Genomic DNA, 13,264 nt, shown 5'->3' on the forward strand with positions numbered 1-13,264 from the left:
TTGACGTAGGCACTAGTTTTTACGAAAGCGGCAGCCATCTGACCTTCCAACCCAGAGGGGAAACTAGGCCTTATTGGGATTAATACGGTTTCCTCACGAAGTTTCCTTCACCGAAAAGCGACTGGTAAATAGCAAATGACACTTCGTACATAAGTTCTGATAAACTCATTGGTACAAACCAGGGTTTGAACCCGCGACCTCCGGATTGAAAGTCGCACGCTCTTACCGCTAAGCCACCAGCACTTCCTCCAGAATCAAAATACAATTCTAAGTTTAAAACTCCTCAGTCAAGTATAATTTTATAAGAATTACTTTTTGTGTAATTACTAATCCTTATATTCCAGGTTAATGCCACTGCAGACATCTAAACAAGACCACAAAGAAAACAAACCGGATTTCATAGACAACCAACTACTAAAAGCGAATAACTATACCATAGACAATGCTACATTTGGCCGAAACCAATATATAGTTGATGGTGTAGTATTTAAGGAAAATATCAATATTAGTAGATACAGAGAGTTTGAGCTGTATAAATTAAAGATGGATGATTATGCGGATTCTTCAGGTGTGTCAATAGATGATGGTGAGTCATTTAAAAATTTAATTAAAATATAATGTAGATAGGTAACTGAGCTATACTATTTTAACACATTCATTGCCACCCAGCCAAACAAGACATAGTTGCCAGGCCACAAAAATTTCGTCATATAAAGTTGTAGTACCAGATCCCGGGTCGGGTTGTCCGGCCTGGGAACGAAATCATAAAAAAAGCTTGTAATGAGCCAGGGTAGAGCGAGACAGACAGCTATATAACTCCGGACCTCTGGTTTGTGGCTACTATAATGCTGCACAAAATTTGCACTGACAAAGTGTGAAGTGCCGCTTATACTTATATTTTATGATGGCACTGCCACACTCTGTCACTTGCCGAATCCCTGCAGTTAGATTGGATTGGCTATTGAATTTCTTACTTGATGGTCTAAAAAGCTATGTAATGTTTTTCAAGTACTTATATTTGGGTGGATCAACTTTTTAGTGTCACTTGTTGCCATGGTTACGGTTTTTTGTCCCTTGGACTTTTGAAACCCGTTTTTAGGGTTCCATACCAAAAAGGTACAAAAGGAACACTTATGGTGCGACTGTCCATCTGTCACATCGCTAAATATCTCGAGAACTACTTATTGTGGTAATTTTATACTATTTCTATACGAGGCCATGCCAGGTAACTATTTTCAATCACCCAAAAATCCAGGGTATGCTCTGAATTCATGGTTATAGGTTACTGTGGAACTTAGTCAATCTGTGTAAGAATGGCCTATAATGTTTATATCATTTATTTATTATATATTTGATAAGATTGATCCATATTTAAAATTTACATACATACATATGATCAGTTGATCACGCCTATTTCTCGGAGGGGTAGGCAGAGACCACGGATTTCCATTTGCTACGATCCTGACATACCCCTTTCGCTTCCGTTACTTTCATAACATTCCTCATACACGCTCGCCGGTTTAGGGTGCTCTTGACCTGGCCTTCAGGATTTCCCCGATATCAGAGAAAGTCCGCCGAGGTCTGCCCCTTCCAACTCCCTCTTATACTTCTCCCTTACACACTTAAAATGTATTAACATATGTGACGTTATCTATTATCAGAGCTGGGCATCGTTAATCAAAAAGTTATCTTCGTTAATCGTTAATCCGTTAAATAAAAAGTTAACTTCGTTAAACGTTAAAACGTTACTTTTCAATAGTTTTAACGGAAGTTAAAGTTAATCGTTAACTCGAAATCGTAAATATACGCAATAGGAAATAAAACTAGTAGAAATAATCATAAATTTTGACGCTCTGTCTCGTCGAATAGTAAGTTGTTATATTTGTCTCGCTCGCACCCGTGTATCATATATGGCAAGTGCTCAGGTTGCCGCGATCGACTCTGTCATACTCTCGTAATAACAAAATTAATACGGCGCACGGGGTAAGCAATATTAGACTCTTAGTCAGTAGTATAAGCGCGCGACGATTCGCGCTATGTAAAGTTGCACTGCATACAAACCTAACTCAAACTAATCGGAATGTGATCGGCGCGGCGCGGCAGCACGCGGCCTTGGTGTGAGTAGGTACTTAGGTATTAACGATTAACGGACTTAAGGAAAGTTAACGGAAGTTAACAAGTCCGTTACAGGTTTTGAAAGTTAACTTAAAAGTTAATACGTTACTCGAAAACTTAACTTCGTTAATTAACGATTAACGGATTAACGGATTTCTGCCCAGCTATGTCTATTATTAACGATGCTCCGATATAAATACAATGCCGCGCGACGCTGGGCGGCGTAAGCGCCATCGACAATAAGGCCCCTTTTCATAGATAATGCCCCATATTTCCAGACACCCATCTCCAACTAACCCTCGAGCTGGTCCCAAATGGCTTCATCATAAACTCCAATGTGTTCCTCACCCACCACCAGTGGCACACCATCTATCTGGTGTCCGAGAACTTCCGCCGCTGCGCCGTATGCGAGGTCTACTGTGACGCCACAGATCATATCGGCTGTAGCCTGCATCTAGCTAACATGCAGAGATATAAGCCGCTTCATAAGTATGATTTGACTATTACTAGGAAGGTGAGTACATTTTACTTAGCTAAAAATTGTCGAGCATTAGAGTATTTGTTTGCCGCTACATCTATTGTCAACTAGCAGAGCTGATAATGTCCGCTACTTGACGGTAGATGTCGACTGCGAAATAACTCGCGTTTTGGTAAGAAAACTGATGTATGGAGTAACCACTCTTTCTTCACTACATAGTATAAAACAAAGTCGCTTCCCGCTGTCTGTCCCTATGTATACTTAGATCTTTAAAACTACGCAACGGATTTTGATGCGGTTTTTTTTAATAGATAGAGTGATTCAAGAGGAAGGTTTATGTATAATTTGTTAACCCGTGCGAAGGCGGGGCGGGTCGCTAGTTTTGAATAAGATAAATTGTAATAACATGTTTATTAAACAGAGCGGGTTTTAGGTTAGGTAGTTTTAGGTATGTGTAATGTGTATTTTTAGGTGTATTTATTGTAATAATATGTAGTATAAAATGTCAGGATTTTTGTTAGTCTGTAATTTTATGTGTTAATAAAGTGTTTACTGTTTCAGATCAACAACAACTACCATTGCGGCGTCTGCAACACAATATTCGACCAGTCGCTGAAAACCGAGCATTACTCCAGCAAAACACACGAGGATAAACTATTATTCGCGATCAACAGAGTCTCGGACATCATGTACGATTTCAACATACACCACAACAATAATAACGACAAGAAAGATTCATACTATTTCAACGTTAAGCATAACTATAACCATCAAAACGCTTACATGGTAGACGAACCGAATGAAACTCTAGAAGAATACAGCGATGAAGATATTGAGATTATAGAGAAGAAAAAGTATAATTATAACGAAGATGATTGGTATCCGTTGAATGAGGATTATAGTGATGATGAATATTATGAGCCGATGCAGAATTTGGAGTTTTCTTATGCGTCTATGGCTAAAAAACCGAAGAGTGACGATTTGCCTGACGTTTTGGAGGTAGATTTAGGTAAGAGGACCTCAAATGTTTTCTACTAGCCACTGTCAAAGAGAATTTGAAATAGAGGCGGATTGTCAAAGTAGCGTAGTAAATTTACTGCCATCTTTCGACAGAAGATTAAAACTGTTAGAACGCCATTTGACTTTGATCCTTATTCTTTCACTGATATGTGTCAATTTGATAAATGTCAAAAATTAACGCCATCTACTCGAGACTAGGCCAAAGGTATGGTGCAATCTTTTCGAGCGATGGCGCCATACCTTTGGCCTACTGTCTGGCCTACTGTCAGATTTTTGGCGCGAGGCGTAAATGTGAAGTTTATGCTTCCGATGTAGCCCACAAGATGGCAGAACGTACTATGCACAACGAAACGGTAGTAGACAGCACTTGCTTTGGCAATCTACATGTTTGTTTCCGATTCAGGCCACAAGATGGCAGACTAATTAAGTAGGGTGACTGCTGATATTGGTCACTACTCAGTAAATGGCCTTTCCTAACAAATCAGAAAGAAACAAGCCAAAAGAATTATTGTTAATATTGGCCAATAGAGAATATTACGTAAAACTCTGCGTAGGGGGCGCCACTCCCTCAATAAGCCACAATCTAAGGGTCTACCGCAAACGGGAGAGTCGACATTTTGTTATCTAACCTCTCTATCACTCTTGCATATTCGAGCGATAAAGGGGCAGATAGCTGAGTATCGATTTCGCGTTTCCCGGTAGGCCCTTTGTAAACAAACCGCCTTGATGTATCATGATATTGATTGTCTGTGAAAACTTGTCAAATAACAGTTTAAGGTACAGTATGTATAAGTTACTCTAAGGTTTACTAAATGCGCTAGTGCTGCATTCTGGCGGCAAAACATTGCAGTAACACTCCCTATTACTATGTAGTGACCAATAACTAATAAGAAACATCAAATTTCAGGTAATAAGAAAGTGACAGTAAAATTCAACTCGTGGAACATGCTAATCCGTCCGATGGCCAACCGTTTCTACTGTATGGCCTGTAAGGTGCTCGACCACTTCCGGAACAGAGCGGAACATTGCAAGAGCGAAGGGCATACAGCCAGGCTCAACGAGTGTACTGTGGTCGACGAGTATGAGAAGTACTTTGTTAGACAGGTGAGTTATAGTTAGTAAAGAGCTCAGTCACTTACGGAACATTGCAAGAGCAAAGGGCATACAGCCGGGCTCAACGAGTGTACTGTGGTCGACGAGTATGAGAAGTACTTTGTTAGACAGGTGAGTTATAGTTAGTAAAGAGCTCAGTCACTTACGGAACATTGCAAAAGCGAAGGGCATACAGCCAGGCTCAACGAGTGTACTGTGGTCGACGAGTATGAGAAGTATTTTGTTAGAAAGGTGAGTTATAGTTAGTAAAGAGCTCAGTCACTTACGGAACATTGCAAGAGGGAAGGGCATACAGCCAGGCTCAACGAGTGTACTGTGGTCGACGAGTATGAGAAGTACTTTGTTAGACAGGTGAGTTATAGTTAGTAAAGAGCTCAGTCACTTACGGAACATTGCAAGAGGGAAGGGCATACAGCCAGGCTCAACGAGTGTACTGTGGTCGACGAGTATGAGAAGTACTTTGTTAGACAGGTGAGTTATAGTTAGTAAAGAGCTCAGTCACTTACGGAACATTGCAAGAGGGAAGGGCATACGGCCAGACTCAACGAGTGTACTGTGGTCGACGAGTATGAGAAGTACTTTGTTAGACAGGTGAGTTATAGTTAGTAAAGAGCTCAGTCACTTACGGAACATTGCAAGAGGGAAGGGCATACGGCCAGACTCAACGAGTGTACTGTGGTCGACGAGTATGAGAAGTACTTTGTTAGACAGGTGAGTTATAGTTAGTAAAGAGCTCAGTCACTTCCGGAACAGAGCGGAGCATTGCAAGAGCGAAGGGCATACAGCCAGACTCAACGAGTGTACTGTGGTCGACGAGTATGAGAAGTACTTTGTTAGACAGGTGAGTTATAGTTAGTAAAGAGCTCAGTCACTTCCGGAACATTGCAAGAGCGAAGGGCATACAGCTAGGCTCAACGAGTGTACTGTGGTCGACGAGTATGAGAAGTACTTTGTTAGACAGGTGAGTTATAGTTAGTAAAGAGCTCAGTCACTTACGGAACATTGCAAGAGCGAAGGGCATACGGCCAGGCTCAACGAGTGTACTGTGGTCGACGAGTATGAGAAGTACTTTGTTAGACAGGTGAGTTATAGTTAGTAAAGAGCTCAGTCACTTCCGGAACAGAGCGGAACATTGCAAGAGCGAAGGGCATACGGCCAGACTCAACGAGTGTACTGTGGTCGACGAGTATGAGAAGTACTTTGTTAGACAGGTGAGTTTAGTTGAAATTAAATATATATACTCAGGTCTACGGTCCCTTGAAGCTGTGAAAAAATCAACCTTCTAAGTTAACGTAATAAGAAGATACGGCTGTTTTTGCCGCAAAAAATGTACATATATTTCGACACTCGCAAGGGAATCAAAATTTATAGGGTACTTCCCGTTTATCTACAACACAGACAATCCAACCTCTAGACATAGCATAGTCGCGCTACCCCCTCTGCCACACATACGGTAGCGTTACTCCATCTTCGAGTCAATCCCGTGCCGTGATTGGTCCGTGTCTTTGAACGGACCAATCACGGCACGGGATTCGCTCACCTCGTCCCCCGCAGCCCCGTATTTTTGGCAGCATCGGTTTCATGAAAGAATGGCCTAAGCTCAGTCTAGAGGTTGGATTGTCAGTGATCTACAACTATTAAATTTGACAAAGGAATATTGTCTTACACTACAAGGACAGGAAAAAATTAAAAAAACCTGACAAGTGAGAGTCGGACTCGCCCACCGAGGGTTCCGTACCTTTTAGTATTTGTTGTTATAGCGGCAACAGAAAATTTTAACTGTCTAGCTATCACAGTTCATGAGATACAGCCTGGTGACAGACAGACGGACGGACAAAGTGGAGTCTTAGTAATAGGATCCCGTTTTTACCCTTTGGGTACAAACTTTTTTTTTCTTTATTAGCCTAAGTATAAGAGTGTCCCACTGCTGGGCAAAGGCCTCCCATCTTTCCCGCCATTTGGTCCTATCCGATGCACACTTTAAAATAACTTTGCCTAAAACCTAAAAAAAAAAATGTACGGGACCCTCGGTGTGCTAGTCCGACTCGCACTATAGTTCGTTTTTTTAGCATTAGAAATAAGGTAGACAATCTTGATGTGTCTTTTAATTGAAAAACACATTTTAAAAATAAGTTACGGTAAATATGTAACAATTATGAATCTAATACGAACTTTTACAGTCTTCTGCTTTCATAAGTAATAGTTATTGATTTTTAAAAAGTGTTTTTCATTTAAAAGACATGTCAAAATCGCTTACCTTCTTTCAAGTTCTTTCTAATGCTAAAAAACCGGCCAAGTGCGAGTCGGACTCGCGCACGGAGGGTTCCGCACCATCAACAAAAAATAGAGCAGAACAAGCAATAAAACGGTCACCCATCCACTGACCCCGCCCGACGTTGCTTAACTTCGGTCAAAAATCACGTTTGTTGTATGGGAGCCCCACTTAAATCATTATTTTATTCTGTTTTTAGTATTTGTTGTTATAGCGGCAACAGAAATACATCATCTGTGAAAATTTCAACTGTCTAGCTATCACGGTTCGTGAGATACAGCCTGGTGACAGACGGTCGGACGGACGGACGGACAGCGGAGTAATAGGGTCCCGTTTTTACCCTTTGGGTACGGAACCCTAAAAAAAAGAACTATAGTCCGGTTTTTTTTTATCTGTATCCCTTTTCCAGGTCGACGACAAATGCTACCACTGCGGCCACTGCAACAATCTGCAACTGATCAATGTGATGGAAGACCACATCCGCTCCGTCCACACTCACCCCACCACCGTTTCTTCTCTCCTCGACTCACCGGCCAAAAAAATAACACATTCCACACCGCACAAAACAACCAAAACTGATGATATAGCGAATCGAGGCACAAACGACACAGAAGAAATAGTTGGAAATGATACTAAAATAATTAACCCGGCTACTGTGTTTGAGGGTCTTAGACAAGCTAATAGCAATTTCGATGATATAGTCATATGTACGTTTGGGAGTAATCTTCGTATGTCGAAGTTGGCGTTTAATATAGTGTGCCAAGGAGAAAATGATTATTATTGTGGGCTTTGTGAAGTTAATATAGATAGGGAGAAATTGAGGTTTCACGTGAACGATGGGAAGCATTTGGCGATGTTGCAGCGGACACCATTTATACAGGCGTTCAATGTGCATCTGTTTAGAGAGGTGAGATATGTTTTTACTTGTTTAACCCGTCTACCTTAGGTTTTAACCTACTTTTTAGGTTATTCCCACTAGTTACCACCAAGTTGATACCAGTGGCATAGAGAAATACAGTAAGACAAGAGTCCATACATCAGTTCAGACTATTAATTTCAGTGTCTACATCTAGCATCGAGTAGCGGAACTATCAGTACTGCTACTTGACAATAGATGTAGCACCGACTGGAAATTCTTATCTCAACAGCATAAGACTTTCCGGTCGGTGCTACATCTATTGTCAAGTAGCAGTACTGATAGTTCCGCTACTCGATGTTAGATGCTAATAGTCTTTTTGGTACTAAAACTGATGTATGGAGTGAGCAATCTATGTATTTTTTTCTCTATGCCAGCGGTAACTACTAGGAATTTTTTTCCCACCTTTTACCACAGGTAATTAGTGGGAAAAATAAATCCAGTACCAGTGGCAAAAGGTGGGAAAAAAATCCCATTAATTACCACTGGTATCAACTTGGTGGTAACTAGTGGGAATAACCACTTTTTAGGGTTCCGTACCCAAATGCTAAAAACGGGACCCTATTACTAAGACCTGTCCGTCTGTCTGTCTGTCACCAGGCTGTATCTCATGAACCGTGACAGCAGACAGTTGAAATTTTCATAGACCAACACACACACAAATTAATAGGAATCTGACAGATGATGTATTTCTGTTGCCGCTATAACAACAAATACTAAAAAGTACGGAACCCTCGGTGGGCGAGTTGGACTCGCACTTGTCCGGTTTTTAATAATTGTACCTACGAATGTGCCGTTGGAATATTTAAAAAAAAATTCGGCGTCTCATCATTTTGTATGGGGATCGAATTTTTCCGTTTCCAAAATGAAACATTCCTATGAAATTTCCGAAAATTTTTCGAACTTTTTGTGAACTTTCCACAACTTGCTAGATAGTTTTTATTTATTTGTCTTTTTTTACAGATTCGCGACGCCCTTCACTGTGGTTTATGCAACGAGCTCATACAAATTATGCCAGAATTTATTATAAAACACAAATACCTCGAAAAACATATCGTGAGCCTGCACAGAGCTCTGGGCTATTTCAAAAACGACAATACACTTACTGAGGCTAAAAATGGTACAAATATTCGTAACACTATAGCTCAATCTAAGCCAGTAGCTGAAATTCCTAAAATACCTACTACAAATGTAATTAATACAAATGTGACTAATGTTAATGGTGTCAAAAAAGAAGCGGCTATTCCGAATAATAATGTGCCTTTAAATAATATACCAATACCAAATATAGTTAATAAGAAAATCGTACCAATCGCCAATAAGAATGTAACTATAACAACAGTTAATAGTAACAAGAATGAAAATGTTACTAATACAAATAAAATAATAGATGCATCGAAAACTGTAACTGTTAAAAGTGTACCAAATACTGCAGCTAAAGAAAATACAAATAAAATAAATGTGGATATATCTAAAAATGTACCGGTTAATGTTAAGAATGGACCAAATAAAGACAATCTAAAAGATGGTATGGACGCAGATACACAATTAAAAACTGAAGACTTCGTAACAGTAAAAAACGGTGTTAAAGAAGAAATGGCAGATGAATTGGACGATTCGTACATCGAAGATTTCGATCTTGAAGAATATGTTTATTTAAAACTGGGTAATAGTTATATTAAGATAACTAATGCGGCGTATAACTCCTTAGTGGACGTGGGCGATGGTAGTAAATACTGTTTTGTGTGTTCGTCCGTCGTGTGTGAGTTGAGTAAGCATGTTGAAAGCCGGGGGCATATGGAAAATATGGAGAAATTTAAGTTTGTTGATAAGTACAATGAGGATTTGATGAGACAGGTAAGCAGTTAGATTTTTCACTGTATTAAAAAAAAAAAATTACAAGCTCTTATAGGGTACTAGCGACCCGGCTTCGCACGGGTTAACAAATTATACATAAACCTTCCTCTTGAATCACTCTATTAAAAAAAACCGCATCTAAATCCGTTGCGTAGTTTTAAAGATCTAAGCATACAGACAGACAGGGAAGCGACTTTGTTTTATACTATGTAGTGATTTGACTACCAGTCAAATCAGTTTCTTTTTTCGAACTGTCGAAACGATTTTGCTACTATGAAATTTATTTGAAACACTAGCATGTGACGTCACAAATGATGATTTTAAATGTGAAATATTTAATAACATTCATTTGGATTTGATTTTGTTTGATATCTTACAGTTAATATTTTCATCTGGTTGTTGTGGTGAAAAATGTTTCACTCGGGGGCAAATTTTGTTTAACCCTTGTGTTCTGAAACCCTCGCAACGCTCAAGATTCCATTTTTGGAAAATTAGTATTAAACACGAGCGGTTAAACAACCACTTTGCCCCCTTGTAAAACATATAACTATTTTTGCTTTTTTTTTACTACGTTACAGTTCTACCTCATGTACCACTGCAGCATCTGTAATGTGGTCATCACCAGAAAGCATTTACACCAGCACCTGTCCTGGCCCACGCACTCACTCCAAACTGAAAACACGAAGATAACCTCAAAAAAACGCAAAACCGAAATCAAAACGGGCACCAAACAGATCACCGTCACTACCCAGAAAGAAAACATATATCTAAACGAAAAAGAGACTGATATAAAGATATATAAAAATATAACTATAGAAAAGGAAAAATTAGAGATACAGAGGATGAATAAGATAGTGATATTCAATGATAACGTGCTGAAAGTGCCTTTTGATAGTTGGCACGGTTTCAGTGAGATAGCGGATGGGTATAGATGCAAGGTTTGTCAGAGCGAGTTTGAGAGTAGTGAGTTTGGTTTGCATGCGGGCAGCGAGTGGCATAAGGGGAATTTGGAAAAGATTGAGAAGCAGTATTCACCGGCGCTGATAAGAAAGGTAATTTATCTACACACATGTCATTAGTGCTCTATAATGCGTTCAGAAACCGTAGGAAATGACAAGCTTTATTAAAACCAATTTTACTATGAGAACTTTCTTATCTGTGGTAGTAGGGAAATTTGTACTTTAATGTACGAGTACATAGGTAACGTTATAGATTTTTGTAAGATTATGAGTTTAAATTTGGAACAGCAGTCAAAACTCAAGTGGGTCTCTATTCTAGTATCCATAGATATTAAAACAGTTATCGATACGAAACGTCAATTTAGTATGTTTTTTTAATATAAACCGCACGATACTTGATCTCGAGTGACATGAGAATAGGGACTTCATTCTTTTGTCTAGGAATTAAAAAAAACTACGGATGTGTGACATGCGTGAAAAAAGTTTTCATTCACCGCCATTTGACGTACAGTTTATCTTTAAGTTAGTTTTAAGTATGTGTTTAGATAAAGTAGTGTATGTAACTGTACATAATTAGGCATTAAAACACTCGTGTGATCCTTTTAAGAAACTCACTGACGTTCGTTTCTTAAACCCACACTCGTATTTTAATGCCTCTCATTATGTAGCAGTCACATAAACTACTATTATTGTACACAGCCTAAGGCCCAGCCTTACAAACGAACATCCAAAATTTGCCACTGAAATTTGAACCTAAATTGTAGGAAATAGAGTTGATTTTGCGTTTGAAAATTGAAGGAAACAAAGCAAAAGCGACTCTGTTCCAATTGATCATGGTTTAAATTACATCGAACTGAATAGGTACTATAGGTAGGACCTTGGGCCTTAGGAGGATAGAGTTAGACCAAGCTAACTGCAGCTTTCGTTTTTTGAAAAGAATTAGGAGTGAAAATAAGGTTTCATACAAAATGTTAAAAGCTCCTAACTCTTAACCCTTTAACCGCCAGAGTCTGATATATAAGACATTACATATCCAGCTCATTTCGCCACAGTCTGATAAATAAGACAATGATTTGGTTTTTACAGCACATTTATAACTCCCGTAACTATTATGCCAACCTTACTCTGCGTGGTACAATTACTGTTGGTGGCGACACGAGCACGCTCGATCAAAAATTGCTGGCGGCATAGAGAAATATAGTAAGACAAGAGTGCTCACTCCATACATCAGTTAGACTATTAATTTCAGTGTCTACATCTAGCGTCGAGTAGCGGAACTATCAGTACTGTTACTTGACAATAGATGTAGCACCGACCGGAAAGTCTTATCACAACAGCATAAGACTTTCCGGTCGGTGCTACATCTATTGTCAAGTAGCAGTACTGATAGTTCCGCTACTCGATGCTAGATGCTAATAGTGTTTTTGGTACTAAAACTGATGTATGGAGTGAGCACTCTATGTATTTTTTTCTCTATGCTGGCGGTTAAAAGGTTAAAATATGTATTCGCATTCAGTGCCGAAAACCAGACTATCAGGTATTTTATGATTCCGTTCCCAGGCCGGACGACCCGATAGTCGGGATCGTGGTACTACAGCTTTATATGACGACATTTTTGTGGCCTGGCGCGGATGTCATGTTTGCCTGGGTGGCAATGAATGTGTTAACTAGACCATAGAGAAAAAAATACATAGATTGCTCACTCCATACATCAGTTTTGGTACCAAAAAGATACATTGTCAAGTAGCAGTACTGATAGTTCCGCTACTATCGAGTAGACTAGCTGTAGACACTGAAATTAATTGTATTTTTGGTACTAAAACTGATGTATGGAGCGAGCACTTGTCTTACTATATTTCTCTATGACTAGACTGACCATTAATAAATCACCCCCTATTTTTAACAAGCTTTTATTAGGTCGACCTGTATGTAACTATGTAATGGAATCTTGCAAGTTAAATTTGATCCACTTCCCGGTTTCCGATTGAGCTGAAACTTTGCATACACATGTAAGTCGGGTGACAATGCAATATTATGGTACCATCGAGCTGATCTGATGATGGAGACAGGAGGTGGCCATAGGAACTCTGTGATGAAACAACGCAACCTAATTGTGTTAGGGGTTTTTAGAATTGTCTCGACAACTAATAAGTTGTCTGTCGTAAGAAAAGTACAGTCAGCGATAGAAGCGTGTACCAAAAATGAATTTTTTTCCAAATACTTATTTTCAGATAAACGACACAACCCTAAACTGCTTGATGTGCAACACGGAGGTGGCCAACAAGAAGCACATAGTCGCCGAACACATCCAGGGCAAGAGACATGTCAAACAATACGAAAACATGCTCAAAGACAGCTCCGGGGCGAATAGCTATGCCGATTGCGACCAAGATGTCGTTATGCTGTAATCTACACTTGTTCTAATAAAAAAGACAATAAAAAATTAAATGTGCCATATTTGGGACAAATTATATCTACCATATGTGGCACATCAAGCACATGGTCATTCTACGTACGAAGACATGCTTAAAGGC

General features: G+C 39.5%; 1 protein-coding gene across 1 annotated transcript; it reads left to right on the forward strand.

Moving 5' to 3' along the window:
• Positions 1-350: 350 nt before the first annotated feature.
• Positions 351-13,139, forward strand: LOC134660102 (uncharacterized). Its single transcript, XM_063515803.1, has 10 exons — positions 351-586; positions 2,394-2,629; positions 3,155-3,602; positions 4,521-4,717; positions 5,006-5,061; positions 5,453-5,567; positions 7,408-7,905; positions 8,878-9,771; positions 10,350-10,823; positions 12,962-13,139. The coding sequence occupies exons 1-10, from the start codon at positions 544-546 to the stop codon at positions 13,136-13,138; spliced, it is 3,138 nt and encodes a 1,045-aa protein (XP_063371873.1). The 5' UTR covers positions 351-543; the 3' UTR covers position 13,139.
• The last annotated feature ends 125 nt before the right edge of the window (positions 13,140-13,264 follow it).

The sequence above is a fragment of the Cydia amplana genome, chromosome 26 (genome assembly GCF_948474715.1).
Source record: "Cydia amplana chromosome 26, ilCydAmpl1.1, whole genome shotgun sequence".
Classification (NCBI taxonomy): domain Eukaryota; kingdom Metazoa; phylum Arthropoda; class Insecta; order Lepidoptera; family Tortricidae; genus Cydia; species Cydia amplana.